This window comes from Pleurodeles waltl, chromosome 5 (genome assembly GCF_031143425.1).
Source record: "Pleurodeles waltl isolate 20211129_DDA chromosome 5, aPleWal1.hap1.20221129, whole genome shotgun sequence".
Lineage (NCBI taxonomy): Eukaryota > Metazoa > Chordata > Amphibia > Caudata > Salamandridae > Pleurodeles > Pleurodeles waltl.
In genome coordinates this window covers 264,671,796-264,689,517 of record NC_090444.1, presented here as the reverse complement: position 1 = coordinate 264,689,517, position 17,722 = coordinate 264,671,796, and the positions used below count along the sequence as shown (strand labels likewise).

General features: G+C 42.9%; 1 protein-coding gene across 2 annotated transcripts in view; it reads left to right on the top strand.

The window, feature by feature from the left end:
- Positions 1 to 17,722, top strand: part of LRPPRC (leucine rich pentatricopeptide repeat containing) — a 576,320-nt gene that overhangs the window by 523,163 nt on the left and 35,435 nt on the right. For both annotated transcript variants that reach the window (XM_069233999.1, XM_069233998.1), the window contains exon 33: positions 10,370 to 10,509. In XM_069233999.1, coding sequence (XP_069090100.1) covers positions 10,370 to 10,509 — 140 coding nt within the window. The remainder of the gene's footprint in view (positions 1 to 10,369; positions 10,510 to 17,722) is intronic.

The window sequence follows — 17,722 nt, the reverse complement described above, 5'->3', positions numbered from 1 at the left end:
CCTAATTCAAAAAGAGGATATAGAGGACGCCCGTGTCATCAAAGGGAATCAGGAATTTGTTCCTGTTACTTCTAGTAAAAAAGAAAGGACTGAAGCAAGAGTTCAGACCCATGTTAGACCTCAGAGTACTAAAAAAAGTACATCTGTCGAGAGAAGTTCAGAATGCTGGCTCTGCCCCAGATCTACCCACAGTTGCATCAAGGGGATTGGATGAGTGCGATAGACCTTCAAGATGCATATATTCATATCCCGATTTCTGCAAAACATCGGAAATTCCTATTTCAGGGTGGGATCCCAGCACTATCAGTACGAATGCAAAGTACTCCCATTCAGTCTCAGATCAGCCCCAAGAACATTTTCAAAATGTATGGTGGTGGTCGCAGCATTCTTAAGGAACAGATCTTTGGGTATCCCTACCTGGATGACTGGCTGATAAAGAGCTCCTTCCCATCACAGATAAGGGAGCATTTTCACATGTGTGTTGAGGCACTCAATATTCTGGATCTTTGGATCAATTTTCTAAAAATCTACAGTTTATCCAGTTTGAAAACAGCACTAACTGTGGCCACACTGGATAAACAGTCTATAAGAGTATATGCATATAGGAAATTTCCCTCACAAACATCCTTTTTCGGATTTCCAATGATGGATTTTCTGGAAGTGCATAAAAATGTGTTCCTACTTCTAGAAATCCCTCTCCTCCATGGGAACGTAATATTGGCCTTTCCAAAATGATGGGCTCTCTATTTGAACCAATACATAAAGCCTTTTTGCGGCATCTCACCTGGAAAGCGTCTTTTCTGGTGGCCATCACTAAAGCCCGTAGGGTAAGTGAAATTCAAGCCCTGTATTCGGAGGTACCATATACTGTGTTTCACTCTAATAGAGTGGTGATGAGACCTAATCCCAGTTTTCTCCCAAAGGTAGTCTGAGTTTCACAGCAATCAGAATAGCCCTCTTCCTACTTCATTTCCTAACCCCTTAATTCCAGGTGAAAGGTCACTACATTCCCTGGACATTAAGAGTGTGTAAAAATTATACTATGACAAGACCTAGAGTATCAGGAAATGGAATCACCTATTTAATTATGAACTGGTGAGAACAGGTTTAGCCTCATCTAAGCAATCTCTTTTGTTTCCTGCATTTTACTCTGATACCACCTAGCTAAAAAGTCTCTACCTCCGAGACCTAGAGCACACACTACAAAGGAGAAAGCTGCTACTGCAGCTCTGCTGGGAAAGTAATATTTCTGAAAATTTTAAATCTGCTAACTGGAAATCTGCTCATACTTTTAGTAGGCATTACTGCCTTTATTCAGATACTAAAACAGACTCAAGTAGGACAGGCTTCTTTGAAGTATCTTTTTGAATAAATGTTGGAGTGTGTTTGCTTCCAAGTCTGCGCTTTGTGGGATGGGCTTGCTATTCCTTTCAATGCTAATGACTATTGATGAGGAACCCCTGGAAGAGAAGGATACATTGCTTACCTGTAGGCCTAGTTCTCTTCCAGGAAAATCTTCAGCAAAATCATAAGCAACCCACCCAACTCCCCGGATGGAAGTTATTGTAACTCTCAACAAGTTCTGTATGCAGGATTCCTTAGTTTTCCTTAAAAATGACCTGACCTAACTGGCCTAGGAATTCTTTATACATCTGTTTATTTATTAGATTTTATCATATGAATTGAAGTGTAGTTGGTAATCAATGAAAAATCGTTATAGGTTGCAGCTCAGTTGTTGGCTCGAGGTTTCACATGTTTTTGGACAGCCAATGAACACTGTATATTTCTGATGGATACAACTACCTGTGGATTCCTCACCTAATGAATACTCCCATTGCGCCAGCATTCGACGGAAATCTTGCTAGCTTCTGCACATCGACGAGGACGTCACAGTTGCCCACGCGACGGCGTCGGACTTCATACAGGCAATAAGAGGTCCTCGCCGACGTCAGTTCCCTTTTTTCCCGTGCCATTCGAAACGGTTATCTTCGAAGGAGCTACTGTTGCTGTATCGACAGTTACAGTGTGTTTTTTTGGCTATTTTTACTTTGGGACATTACAGTGTTGCAAAGAAAGTCAGGATTCAAGCCCTGCCATGAGTGTGGGGGCAAAATGTCGGTAACGGACCCACATTCTGACTGCTTGTGGTGTCTTAGTTCCGACCATGATGTTAAGTGCGATTCTTGTCAACATATGAATCCTAGGGCCCTGAAAGAGCGTGAGGCCAAGCTTTTTCTAGCGAAATCGAAAAAGAAGGAGAAGAGACATCACCGAAAGTCGTCGTCACCGAAGTCTCATCTACGTCATCGGGACTCCCGGTGTCGTCGAGAATCACGGCGCCGGTCGAGTAGGGAGAGGTCTCGATCGAGGTCTCCATCAACTCGACGTCGGAAGACTTGGGAAGTCAGTCCCACTGTCACTCCCCAGCCGACGACGCCGTTGCATCTCCGGCTTCACCGACTTCGCCCATTTCATCGGGCCATCCTCCTTCAGTGTACGAGGTTCCACAGCCTCAGATGTTTTCTCCGTCTTCGCAGACGTCGAGACCGGCGTCGGTGTCGCCTTCGAACCAGGCACCCCAGTACCTGGCTTTCCTGGCCCATCTTCCAACAGATGGCTCCAGGTGGTGGACCGGCTGATCCTTCGGGCCCTTTGCCCTTCAACATGGGTGCTCCGGCTCCACTTCAACCGGCACCCTTTATGCCCTTTCTCCCCCTGGGGAACGTGGGCTCGGCGCCGGTATCGGCTCCGGTGGCTTCGGCTCCTGCGGCTTCGATGTCTCAGCCAGTGACGCCGTCTAGATCTCCTGCGACTCCAAGGCAGTCTTCACACCATCTGGCTCCTCGTTCAGCACCGAAGAGAACTGTGGTGCCTGTAGACCCGGCGTCTGACGGATCCGAGGATCGGCGTCATTCTTCAATGTCCGCTGACGCCATGTCGACGCCGAGGATAGAGGAGAGGCTGCACTCGAGGAGGCTTGCTCTCCGCCTCCTCGAAGAGCAGGAATACCGGAGACAAGCCTTGGAGGAAGGGGAGATCGAGGACTCTTGTGAGGGTCTCCTTGGACTTGACACTGCTAGTGGTCTAGATACCTCCCCTGAATGGGATCTGTCATCACCTGGGGAGTACACAGAGGAGGCGGCCACTTTTCATTCTATCATCAGAAAGGTAGCTGACTTTCTGGACCTACCTTTGCCAGTGACTGAGGCCAAGCAGAACATCTTGACGGAAGTGTTGCACCCTGCCTCTACATCTGCAGAGCCACTTTTGCCTTTCAATGAAGCGCTGCTGGACCCCATTATGGAAGTCTGGAAGAAGCCAGTGTCTTCTTCAGCCGTCAATAGATCTGTGGCTCTGAGGTATCTGGTTGCACCGGCTGACCCAGGTTTTCTTTCCAGGCATCCAACACCTGAAAGCCTGGTGGTCCAGGCTTCGTGCTCAGCAAGATCTGCTCCTGGGTGCTTTCCGTCTGTACCCTCGGATAGAGACTCCAAGAAGATGGACATGTCATCCAAAAAGGTGTTCTCATCATGTAGCATGGCGTTGAAGTCCACCGATGCCACATGCATTTTAGGAAGATACATTTATGCCCTGATGGACGAGATTAAATCAACGCACGCGGAGGTTCCTCAGGAATTATTGAGCCTGGTCTCTGACGCTCAGGCAGCTGCAACCCAGGTTATTCAATCCTGGTTGGATACATCTGACTCGGTTGCTAGAGCAATGGGCACTGCTGTAGTTACGAGGAGGCAGGCCTGGCTTCGTAACTCCGGATTTTCCTCTGATGTGCAGTCGACCCTATTGGACCTTCCTTTTGATGGTGACAAGCTGTTTGGTGCCAAGGCGGATTCGGCCTTTGAAAGGTTCAAAGAGAGTAGGGCCAAGGCCAAGTCGCTGGGCTTGCAAGCCACTTCTTCTACTTCCTCCAGATTTTTTAGGAGGTTTCGAGGATTTGGTCGTCGTTCCTCCTCCTCCTCCTTTCGAGGGAAATTCCAGCAGCCCACCTCTGCTCTCTCCTATAGATCTTTCATTGGGAGGGGTAGGGTCCGTACCAGGAGAGCCACTCAGCAGCACTCTGCCTCTTCCTCTTCATCTGGAGGGGTGCAGCAGGGGAAGCAGCCTTAGGCTTCCACCAATTCCCACTCACTCCATTCCTGTAGGGGGGAAGGTTACTGAATTTTCTCCACAAGTGGGAGTTCATAACATCAGACTCCTGGATTACCAGCATTGTGAGAAAAGGCTATACCCTACCTTTTCGGGAGTTTCCGCCCCCCATCCCGCCCCGCCCATCTTATTGTTCAGAAGAACACCTCCTGTTAGAACAGGAGGTTCAAGTCCTCCTTTCAAAGGGCATGGTGGAGTTGGTCCCAGAGCCGGAAAGGGGTCAAGGTTGTTACTCGAGGTACTTCCTGATTCCCAAGAAGGATGGTCAGTTGGGACCAATCCTGGACCTAAGGATCTTGAATTGGTTCCTCAAACAGGAAAAGTTCAAGATGCTGACCCTAGCTCAGGTGCTTTTGGTGCTGAACAATGGAGATTGGATGGTGTCTGTCGACTTGCAGGATGCTTACTTTCATCTCCCGATACTCAATTCGCACAGGAAGTATCCCGGTTTGTGGTGGGCTCGCAGCACTATCAGTTTGCGGTCCTCCCATTTGGTCTTACTTCAGCACCTCGAGTCTTCACGAAGGTGATGTCTGTGGTTGCAGCGGAGCTCAGAAGGAAGGGGATAGCAGTGTTTCCTTATCTGGACGACTGGTTGATCAAAGCCAAGTCTCCAGAGATAGTGTTGCATCACATGCAGTCGACAACCCAGTTGTTGTTCGACCTGGGTTTTTCGGTGAACGTGCCCAAATTTCACCTAGAGCCCTCTCAGCGCCTCCTGTTCATAGGGGCAGTACTGGATACAACATTGAATCAAACCTTTCCTCTGCCTCAGCAGATTCAGGACATTCAGGTGTTGGTTCCAATGTTTCAAAGTGGAGCGGTCATTCCAGTCCTCAAGGTCCTACGTCTGCTCGGTCTGTTTGCTTCCTGCATACTGTTGGTCATGCATGCTCGCTGGCACATGAGGGCTCTTCAGTGGTGTCTCCGAAGGCAGTGGTCTCAACACAAAGGAGATCTCGAAGGCTTGGTGAGGATCTCCAGAGATTTGAAGTGGTGGATTGCGGACGGCAATCTTTCCCGAGGAAGGCCGTTCTCGCAAGCTCCACCAGTGGCGACAGTAATAACGGATGCTTCCACTCTAGGGTGGGTAGCTCATCTGGGAGACCTGGAAATCAAAGGTCTTTGGTCTCCAGTAGAACAGATGTTTCATATCAATCTGTTGGAGTTACGAGTTGTACGTCTGGCTCTCAAGGCCTTCCTCCCATCCCTTCGCGGTCAGTCGGTTCAGGTCCTGACGGACAATACTACCGCGATGTGGTATGTAAACAAACAGGGAGGAGTAGGGTCGTACCTTCTCTGCAGAGAAGCTCTTCGGCTATGGTCCTGGGCAAAGGACCATCAGATTTGCTTGGTAGCAAATAATCTAGCCGGAGTCTTGAACGTACGTGTGGACAGTCTCAGTCGCCATTTCTCGGCCGATCACGAGTAGCGTCTCCATCCAGATCAATTCCGGCTAATCTTACAGATGTGGGGGTTTCCTCAGATAGATCTGTTTGCCACCCGGGAGAACTCGCACTGCCCATTATTCTGCAGCCTCCAGTATCCGGTACAAGGAGCATTGGGGGATGCGTTTCAGAGGACCTGGTGCGACCAGTTGCTTTACGCGTTTCCCCCCATACCCTTGATTCCTTGAGTATTGAGGAAAATACGCCAAGACCGGGCCCAAGTCATCTTAATAGCTCCGGATTGGCCAAGGAGGGTATGGTACACGGACCTTCTCCAACTCTCACTGTGCCCTCCGCTCCGTCTCCCTCTCAGGGCAGACCTCCTCTCGCAGTCGCGGGAGCAGGTTTTACACCCCCACCTCCAGAGCCTGCACCTTCATGCCTGGAGATTGAACGGGGCAACCTGAGTTCTTTCTCTCTCCCGCCTGATGTAGTGGATGTTATCTTAGCGGCCAGGCGACACTCCACTAAATCTATCTACGCTAATAGGTGGTCTAAATTTGTGGTTTGGTGTGGAGAGAGGCAGATTGATCCCTTACGTGCTCACTTGTCGGATGTTTTATCTTTTGCATTGTCTCTAGCACAGAGGTGTTGTGCAGTGGCTACGGTTAAGGGATACTTATCTGCTCTTTCAGCCTTTATTTGTCTTCCGGACCAGCCTTCTTTGTTTAAATCCCCTATAGTACTTAGGTTCTTGAAGGGTCTTATGAATAAATTCCCTCCCACTCCTTTCGTTATGCCTCAGTGGGCTTTGAACTTGGTTCTAACTTTCCTTATGGGGTCCCCTTTTGAGCCTATGCACTCTTGCCCCATGAGATTATTGGTCCTAAAGACGGTCTTTCTGGTTGCAATTAGTTCTGCAAGGAGAGTGAGTGAGTTGCAAGCTCTATCTGTAAAACCCCCTTATACATCTTTTTATGGGGATAAGGTGGTGTTGAGGACCAAGGCTGCTTTCCTTCCGAAGGTTGTTTCACCCTTTCATACGTCCCATACGATTACTCTTTCCACGTTTTATCCTCCGCCTCATCCTTCAAAGGAAGAAGAGAGACTTCATCGCTTAGATCCAAGGAGAGCGCTAAGCTTTTATATAGGCAGAGCAAAGGATTTCAGGCTGGAGGATCATCTCTTCATCGGGTACGTGGGACAGAGGAGAGGAAAGGCAGTCCACAAGAGAACACTCTCCAGGTGGGTTGTTCTTTGCATTAAAATGTGTTATTCTTTAGCAAAGAAAGAACCCCCTGATGGTATAAGAGCTCATTCCACCAGAGCTAAATCGGCCTCTTCGGCCTTGGCTAGGGGTGTTCATGTGGTTGACATCTGCAAGACCGCAACTTGGTCGTCCCTTCACACTTTTGCGAAGCATTACTGTTTGGACTCTGAGGTCAGAAGGGACGGCCATTTTGCACGGTCGGTGCTGCAGGATTTCTCGGTTTGACCATTCAGGCACCCTCCACCGAGTGCTTTGGGACTCTATTCATTAGGTGAGGAATCCACAGGTAGTTGTATCCATCAGAAGAACGAGTTACTTACCTTCGGTAACGACTTTTCTGGTGGATACATTAGCTACCTGTGGATTCCTTATGGTACCACCCGCCTCCCCGTTGCCTGTCTGGTCTAGCCAAGTAATTCTTGAGTGTGCTCCTCTTGGTTTTGAGGACTTTTATATATTCTGTATATATATATTCATATTGATATATTGTATATATACTTGTTTATTTGTTTTACAAAAAAAAAAAAGGATTGAGTTATTGGAATGATGTAATTATTTGGAATATCATTAAATTTTGCAATTTGTTCTTTCATCTCAATGGCCTATTATTCTCAGGCACGTAAAAAATGTTGGTACTGACGTCGACACGTCGGCGAGGACCTCTTATTGCCTGTATGACGTCAGACGGCGTCGCGTGGGCAATTGTGACGTCCTCGTCGATGTGCAGAAGCTAGGAAGAAGATTTCCGTCGAATGCTGGCGCAATGGGAGTATTCATTAGGTGAGGAATCCACAGCTAGCTAATGTATCCACCAGAAAAGTCGTTACCGAAGGTAAGTAACTCATTCATCCCTGCCACCAGAAGGTTCTGCCCCATGATACTATATACAACTTTTGTAAATGGCCCATTAAGGCAAAACATTATAGATGTAAAAGTCCCATTTCTGTTTGAAAAAACCATGAGCGAGCCACACAAATGAACCCTTGATGAAATGTGTAGCTTTCTATACGTGTGTGGTGAAACAGGTGTGAAATCCATGGGTTTCACAACAAACTACACATCGGTAGAAGCCTAAAAAAATAGGTCAATTGAACTATTAAGAAAAATGTTTCAAATATAAGGGGAAAAAAGTTTATTTTTATTTTTTTTATTTTTTTTACTTTACAACTCTGCCTGTCGCGGAAAACTGAGAAGAGGGTGATTTGACCGAAGTAATCCATTTGTTGATGCTGTTTTAGGGGAAAACATAAGCTTTCCTGCGGAGAGAAGTCCCCCCCGAATTCCCCCCCCCCCCCTCCCTCAAAAAAAAAAACGACTACCTTTTGCAGTGTTTTATCTATTTTGTAGTTTGTGTCTACGAGAATCCACATACCCTAGGTACCTTTAAAATCTCCAACATGTAGGGAGAAAGCAGGGAGGCAGATTTTGGCCGGGATACCTAATATTTCTTTAAAAAGTTATGGAGGTTTAAGTACTCCAAACATTAAAACAAGCCCTTGCAAAGCCAATATGTCTGGTATTAGCTCCAGCCTTTTGGTAGTTCTGTTTTTTGTTGTGTCTTGGTTTTACAAAAAATGTTGTTTTGGTCTCAAAAAGACACACATTTAAATTGAACTCCCTGGCACTGAATGGAACTACTGTGCATGTTGATGTATTCCTTGTGAAAGGGCAGCAAGCCGTAACTTATAGGAAAGTCAGCCAGTGGCCGAAGTGGGCTGACGCATTGCCCCTGGATGCATGCTGCAGTCGGTGGAAGAAAAATGTGAATGACAGATCCAAACACTAATGGCAAGGTCTAGTTGACAACCTCTATAGGTGCCTTTTATACACATAATTCTAGTGAAATCATACTATCTTGGCTAACACAGATTTTGTTTTAAAAAACATTTGGTCTGGCATTGCGAGACAGTCTTGTTTTTGTGAAAGAAGGCAAGACGTAAAGAGGAAGGCAAGAGAAGAAGGGGAAGAACGGAAAGGAGGAAGGCAAGAAATGAAAAGGCAAGATGGAAAGAAAAAAGGGGAAAGGAAAGAGTAAATAAAGGAAGAAGAGGAAGTGAGAAGGAAAACATGAAGGAAACAAAAGGGCAAGAACGGAAGAGGACTGCAACAAATAAAGGAAAGAAAGTAAGAAGGGAAGATGAGAAAGATTAAAGAAGGAAAAAGAATCCGAAAGTAAGAAAAGTTGAGAATTAAGACAGAATTGACAAACAAGGTTGCAAAGTTAGAGCACCCTCATAGACTTATACTCTGAGTTTGTGTAAGCTGCTGCTATGGTGTGAGTCAGATAAAAACAACAGCAAAAGAAATCTACAACAGCATTGGTAGGAAACAGAAAGTGATGAAGCTGGAATGTACCATAGTAGAAAGTGTCCTACTTATATCCTCATATATCAGACTCTACAAATAAAGGCTAAACTAATAGTAAAGTGAAAAACAAAACACTAGCACTGAAGGGAACTGCATTGTGTGTGTGGGTGGTGCTCCTTGTGAAAGGGCTGAAAGCAGCTACTCAAAGTGAAATTAACCAGTGGCTGAAATAGGCTGACCCATTGCCCCATGCTGTATGCTGTAGTGGGTGGAAGCAAAACGTCAGTGACACAAGAGAAGACTAATGGATGAAGAGAGGTGGCTGAAAGCCCCTTTATGTAAGTATATTATTCATATAATTTTATGAAAATCAAAAGGCCTTGGCTAACCCCAGACCTAATAAGGGATTCAGCACTAGGTGTAGGGGCATGGGATATGAAGCATCAGCAGCTAAGAGGTCGAAAAGAATCAAAGTCGGTTATATTCAGTCTGTTCAGCTTGAAGTAATATTTCCATCGGTGGGTTTAGATCTATTCATTGAAAGTGAATAGTTTGTCTTGTGTGCACGCCCCACCCTACCCATTTTTTTGACGATGTGTGCTATTATGGGCAATCTAGTAACTTTTACTTATAGACTTACATATTTCCATCTATATTAAACTCGCAAAAGGCAAAATAAGTGTTTCAAGATTGATTTACCCTGCACAGTGCTTACTCCTACACAGTAATTTGTTGATGCATAACATATGCTAAGATTACTAGCAGACAAAGCTTTTTTACAAAAATAATAAATACCTTACTTGTATCTGGAAAGACGGCTATGAGAAATGCAGTTGTATATATCATTTTTTAAAATAAAATACTTGTCTGCATTAATTATTCAGGTGCATTCCCCTCATGTTTTATTATTACATTTAACATTTTCACTGGCTCTTCCAGTGACCTCGTTGACTATTTTTTTATACTTAAACTGACTTTGTGTCAGAATGACTCAGTCATAGCGCGGGTCAAGGTTCGGTGCAGCAAGAAATGGTGTTTCTTCTGATTATATGCATGCAGCCATAAGTCGTTTCACTTTGTGTGGTTGTTTCTTCCCTAATGGAGGCTCGGGTACTTTTAACACTGTGACTTTGTGTAATATTAATGCAGAACTCTAAAACATTCATGTAGCTACTGTTTCTGCTTTAGCATTGTCTCTGAACCTTGGACACCAAGCAACTATAATATTATTTTTTCCCAGTGATAACCTTGACACAGCAGTGGAGTACATCGAGCCTCTGCTTATGCCAGAAACTCAAACCTTGGACGCACCTATCACAAGCATGTCATATGTATTCAGGAAGTTGTTGGAAGAGAGGCTGGAATCTGCATTGGAAAAATGTGAGTTAAAAATTCGACTTCTAAAGAATGTCTTTCATTACTGCCATTGTTCTACACCAACAAAAATTGAATTTTTTGTTCTGAAAAAACTAAGTTCCCTGCCTGCTGTAAATGTTGTTTGGATGGAGGTTAACTTTGCATTTTTTGCACACAGGTTTCCCGATATTTTTTTAGCTTAGAAAAATAATTACCAAACAGTGGCAAAGCCAACCGGCCTTACCTTCAATAATAGGCTCCAACCTATTGGCAAATGTTTTTTATTTTATTTGTTTTTGCCCCATATGGCCACCAGATATGTGCATGGATAGCGAGCATCTTGGAACGGGTTTGCTTTTGTATTTTTAAAAAACATGTATAAGCTGGCTACAGTGCATTACCTTAAATGCAGAACAGCCTTCTTGTGATGCTTTTTCATAAATTACATGGAATACCACAGCACAACAGCCAAGCTGGTCTATTGACTTGACCAAAGCCAAAAGCACAAACCACAGTGGCCAGTGTTAGATATCAGAGGGTGATGGTGGGATCCCATCCTACACAGGTGGGCGGGGGCAGAATGGTTTGGGGGAACAATGTAGGGGTTACCAAAGAGGACTTTGAGTTATCAGCGTAACAGATCCTAGATGATGCAGCCTGCTCACATTACTAATCCTTTACACAGTGTTGAATTTTAAAAACTATACAAAGAGTACATTAAATATCAACAATTTCAGAACTTTTCCAAAATAATGATTCTACTTTAAGAAATAATAATTCGAAGCAAAAGCAGAATTCACTGACTGGATAACATTTAGAAGGTGAGTGCTGCCTGCTCAATAAAATTCCTACCATCGTAGGCTTCCCGAGGTTAACTTGAAGGCACATAGCTATAGCTGACCAGTTTGGAAGCTACACTGAAAAAACGGCAGAGAAAATGGTCTCTCTCAAATAAAATGTGCCTAAACATGTGAAAAATGTAATTCTTTGCATACGACTTGAAATCTTCAGGCAGCACATTGAAAGAATGATAAACAGATGTCAGGGCACTCATGAATCGAAGCTCAATCCTTCATACATGTTTGTAGTCCAAAACTTATTTGTTTAATGCAAATAGCATCAAATAATCAGTCGGATCGGGATTCGTGAGTAAAAAGAACTCAATTTAGTCTTGAGATAGGAAGTCCATCAAAGCAGCAATAGCCGTCCTTGGAACCAATATCCATATTGCAGCAACAGCCAACACGTGTTTCATCCTATGAGATAATTACTCTCAAAGACTTCATCAGGGCTGTAAGAAATGTAAACAGTGACTACAATTATAATATACACTCATCCCATTGTAAGATTCAACCCTCGTCACTGTGATATTTGTGTAAACATGGCTATTACAATTTGTGACTTTGTGACATGAGAATAACTCCTAGAAAAAGACAGAAGGCCACCATTACAAAGCTTGTAATCCATAATATGAAACATGTCTCCAAGATATCATGTAAATCAAATTCACAGAGGGGTGACACGTGATCAAACGATTGTCATGACATAAATGCACATGTCCTCAAAATTTGAATATGCTAAAACCATCCCAAGTGATCAAAACTGAAAAAGTGAAAAGCACACCAAGTAATGCCAAATACACCCCGAGTGCCAATAAAACACAGTGCCTTATAAAATGACCTGAAGTAACAACATTACATACCTTTACAAAAAATCTCAAAAAGCTAGTAGATCCAACTCATCAGACTTGCTCTGGGTATCTAGAAAATAATAATAATGACCCACTATAAAACCTAATCAATTAGCACAACCGAATATGAAAATCAATAAGTAATGACTAAGCTTTGGAAGATTGTAAAGCCATGAGGCCCAACATACCCTTTTTTTGCCATAACAAATGTTTGCCGAGTACTCAGACACCGTAGCGTGTAGAGCAACTAAAAAAAGGTAAATAAAGTGATGTTAATACAGGGAGTGCAGAATTATTAGGCAAATGAGTATTTTGACCACATCATCCTCTTTATGCATGTTGTCTTACTCCAAGCTGTATAGGCTCGAATGCCTACTACCAATTAAGCATATTAGGTGATGTGCATCTCTGTAATGAGAAGGGGTGTGGTCTAATGACATCAACACCCTATATCAGGTGTGCATAATTATTAGACAACTTCCTTTCCTTTGGCAAAATGGGTCAAAAGAAGGACTTGACAGGCTCAGAAAAGTCAAAAATAGTGAGATCTTGCAGAGGGATGCAGCACTCTTAAAATTGCAAAGCTTCTGAAGCGTGATCATCGAACAATCAAGCGTTTCATTCAAAATAGTCAACAGGGTCGCAAGAAGCGTGTGGAAAAACCAAGGCGCAAATTAACTGCCCATGAACTGAGAAAAGTCAAGCGTGCAGCTGCCACGATGCCACTTGCCACCAGTTTGGCCATATTTCAGAGCTGCAACATCACTGGAGTGCCCAAAAGCACAAGGTGTGCAATACTCAGAGACATGGCCAAGGTAAGAAAGGCTGAAAGACGACCACCACTGAACAAGACACACAAGCTGAAACGTCAAGACTGGGCCAAGAAATATCTCAAGACTGATTTTCCTAAGTTTTTATGGACTGATGAAATGAGAGTGAGTCTTGATGGGCCAGATGGATGGGCCCGTGGCTGGATTGGTAAAGGGCAGAGAGCTCCAGTCCGACTCAGACGCCAGCAAGGTGGAGGTGGAGTACTGGTTTGGGCTGGTATCATCAAAGATGAGCTTGTGGGGCCTTTCGGGTTGAGGATGGAGTCAAGCTCAACTCCCAGTCCTACTGCCAGTTCCTGGAAGACACCTTCTTCAAGCAGTGGTACAGGAAGAAGTCTGCATCCTTCAAGAAAAATATGATTTTCATGCAGGACAATGCTCCATCACACGCGTCCAAGTACTCCACAGCGTGGCTGGCAAGAAAGGGTATAAAAGAAGGAAATCTAATGACATGGCCTCCTTGTTCACCTGATCTGAACCCCATTGAGAACCTGTGGTCCATCATCAAATGTGAGATTTACAAGGAGGGAAAACAGTACACCTCTCTGAACAGTGTCTGGGAGGCTGTGGTTGCTGCTGCACGCAATGTTGATGGTGAACAGATCAAAACACTGACAGAATCCATGGATGGCAGGCTTTTGAGTGTCCTTGCAAAGAAAGGTGGCTATATTGGTCACTGATTTGTTTTTGTTTTGTTTTTGAATGTCAGAAATGTATATTTGTGAATGTTGAGATGTTATATTGGTTTCACTGGTAATAATAAATAATTGAAATGGGTATATATTTTTTTTGGTTAAGTTGCCTAATAATTATGCACAGTAATAGTCACCTGCACACACAGATATCCCCCTAACATAGCTAAAACTAAAAACAAACTAAAAACTACTTCCAAAAGTTTCAGCTTTGATATTAATGAGTTTTTTGGGTTCATTGAGAACATGGTTGTTGTTCAATAATAAAATTAATCCTCAAAAATACAACTTGCCTAATAATTCTGCACTCCCTGTAAAGTATTAAGCTGCAAGCTAAATGCTCAGCTCCATATTACAAAGCTTGTCGCTGTGTTAAAGGCTAATACCAATAGCCAGTATACAAAAAGCAAACACTCCCCTATCAATCAGAAAATCACATTATCAGAGGGCCGCGTTCAAATCATCACGCGGCGTTTCTGTGTCCAGTTAGTCAAATCGAAACCGGCAACCCGGGAGGAACTCTACTCATTGTGTCTTCTCAGACGCTCCTTAAATGAAAGTGAAAACGGACTCAAACACCGGCGCGGGTGCCATCTTTAAATTGTAATCCTCAACTTAATATGGATTAAATATAAACTATGCCCAATCACGGGCTGACAAAAAATCATACATACAAATCCTGTGCTTGTGAAAATTAAATACAGCTAAGACTAGCAAAAAAGAAAGTGAACCGAAAATTGAATATAAAAACAAAATCAAACCGAATTCCACATTAAAATACAATTAAATGAGGACATGCTACATTTATGCCATGCGCAACTCTTAACCTCCATAAACGTAAATCTCAGAAGCATTGTAATGTACAAAGGCAAAAATTCACAAACAATAAGGAGAGTTGAATTATATAAATGTGGGACATCAAGGCATACATAGTTCATATATCTAAAGTCAAAGTTTGTAGGCAAAGTCCATACGTCATTATAAGTAAAACCATAATGGTAATGTAACATATATTTTTATATTGAAACAGATACTCAAATATGTACCCTATAGAATACAAATTAAATGACTCCATAAATCTATAATGTCTCATGTTAAAAAAAATTACTAATACAATGTCACATTAATCCCCTAAATAATACTCCATTTCAAAATTAGTATTGAGACCCTCCTGCACCGCTTAAGTGCTCTCTATTGCCCCCTCTGGGATCCTTAACAATGTGATCACATCTGAAGAATTCAAAACCACGTATGTGACCCTGTTTTGGGCACTGTCTCATGTGACTCACTATAGGGTATTGTTCATGTCCCTGTCTTAAGGCCATAAAGTATTCACTTGCCCTTACCCTAAGTGACCTAATGGTACTGCCTACATAGTAAAGGCCACATTTACAAGTAATCATATAAATGACAAAATTGCTGTCACATGTGATGTTATGACTGATATCAAATTGTACTCCGGTAGAGCTCATAAACGTAGAGATACCTGATTTAGCCCATCTGCACATGCCACAATGTCCACATTTGTAAAAACCTTTATTGTGACTTGTAAGCCAATTCTCATGATGATGTTTAATGCGATAGCTGGGGCATAAAATGTTCTTGAGAGTTTTACCTTTTGAAAACGTAAAAACCGGGGTATCAGGGATCACCTTCTTAAGAATAGGGTCTGCTGTTAGTACATGCCAATGTCTATTCATGCATTTCCGCAGTAGAGTAGCTGTTTCAGTGTAATTAACTATGCAGCGGATGTTATTGTCCCTAGGTCTAGATTTCTGATTCAGTGTGTCAGACCTTTTCAGGCGCATTATCCTGTTTCGAGCTCTGTCACTCACTTGAGAAGGATAACCCCGTGATTTAAATCTATTACTCATATCCTCAATGCAGTGTACAAAATCCTTCTCATTTCGCCATATGGTATCGAATTGATTTGATGTATTGGATGTGTACTCTGTGCATGTAGAACAGAGTTGCAAGACGTACTTTTTGTATACAGACGGCTCTCTACTTTCTTGTCATGAATAAAAAGTTCCACATCTAGGAAGGCAATATTGGTCACACTGTGTTCCGAGGTGAATTGAATATTGAAATCATTGGTGTTCAAATAAGTTATGAAATCATTACGTTTTTGTAAATCACCCGTCCAGATCATCAGCCAATCATCTATGTATCGGCCCCAAAAAAGTATATACGAATTCCAATCACTACCCTCCTTACTCCAAATCACATTTTGTTCAAAAAATCACGTAAAGAGGTTAGCATAGGCTGGTGAGAATCTGGATCCCATTGCAACGCCCTGCTTCTGGCGGTACCAATCACTTTTGAATAGAAAGCCATTGTTATTCAAAATTAACTCCACCATATTCAATAACATATAAGTATGACCATAAAGACTCGCTGGTCTCCTGTGAAGGAAATGACGCAAGGCAATCATTCCTAGCTCATGGTTAATGCTTGTATACAGGAAAGTAACATCTAATGTTACTAAGGTCATCCCTGATTCCCAAGTGATGTCTGCCAATATGCTTAAAATGTGCTTGGTGTCTTTTATGTAGGAAGGTAAATTCACCACAAATGGCTGCAAATAGATGTTTACATATTCCGAAAGTTTCTCTGTAGGGCCACCCATACGTGAAACAATAGGCCTACCTGGTGGAGAAATAGGATTTTTGTGTACGTTTGGTAATATATAAATACAAGGGTTTCTAGGTCTAAGGACACGAAGATACATGTATTTATCCTCTCTTAAAAGTGAATGATCTAAGCATTCTTGCAGAAATCTGTTAATCTTATTTGCAAGTGCAGGAATGGGGTCCACAGAGATCTTCTCATAACAAGTGGCATCCTCAAGCTGTCTATAGATCTCTTTGTCGTAATCTAGGGTATTGATAATCACGATGTTGCCACCTTTATCCGCCTCCCTGATTGTAATATCAGTCCTTGTTCGTAATTGCCTCAAATTAGTCCTCTCCTCATGGCTTAAATTATGATGCCTAAGATGTTGCTGAGTGCTGTTCGTCAACTCTAATTTGTTCATATCACGCCAAACTAGCTTAAAGAATGTATCTATACAGTTACCACTCATAAGGGTTGGTGTCCAACTTGATTTTCTCCTCAGACCACTATGGAGTGTATCTGATGGGATATCAAGATCTGATAAAATTTGTGATATAGTAGTAGGATCTTGCGCACAGTCTGTAATCGACAATAAGGTAGCTGTATCATAAATGTCCTTGATGAACGAACATTGGTAATCCTTACTACTCAGAGAGGATACTAATATCCCTGTTGTCAATGTGATGAGCAAAATGTTTTCTCAATTTTAAGCGTCTGATAAAAATGTCTGATAAAAGAAGCTACCACCCAGACACGTACCAGGAGATTACTTTTATACTCCAATGGAAAAGAATCAAGAATCGCCTCTTAATAAAGCCACTAAACAACTTCATCATAGTACCGGTATACAGGTATTCTTGTGGAAAAAAACTCATTACATTTGCAGACAGACCAAAAGGGTGTAATGCAAAATTTTACAGTACAATAAAAACATTCACCTACCTTAATCAGGATCTCATAGTGAGCCAGAATACATCATCCAGCAAACCATATGGCTAGGGGAAAAACTATTGATATTCCACCCATCCTTGTTAAAATGGAAATGTGTGCAGAGTTCGAGCTCCTGGTCAGTTGACCTGAGTTCAAGTGACATAGACCAGCGCCCAGTGGTTCGTTTTTTTTGTACAAATCATCCTAGGCCTGATGGTGGTCCAGGCAAAGTCACTCTTAATGCATTTCTGACTTATCCTCCAGATACAGAATGGAAAAAGAAATACATATTCAAAAAGAGAATGTTCTCTACGGTTAGTTTAACATTAAGATCATTGAATGACGGTACACCCATGCTTTATGGGATATGGCGTACACGATCTTGCAGGAAGATCTTAAAGCCTCTCAAGCTCAAATGATACATGATGACCAGGACCGGCAAAGTAGGTCTTAAATATTGGCTTGGGCACCAGTGACTA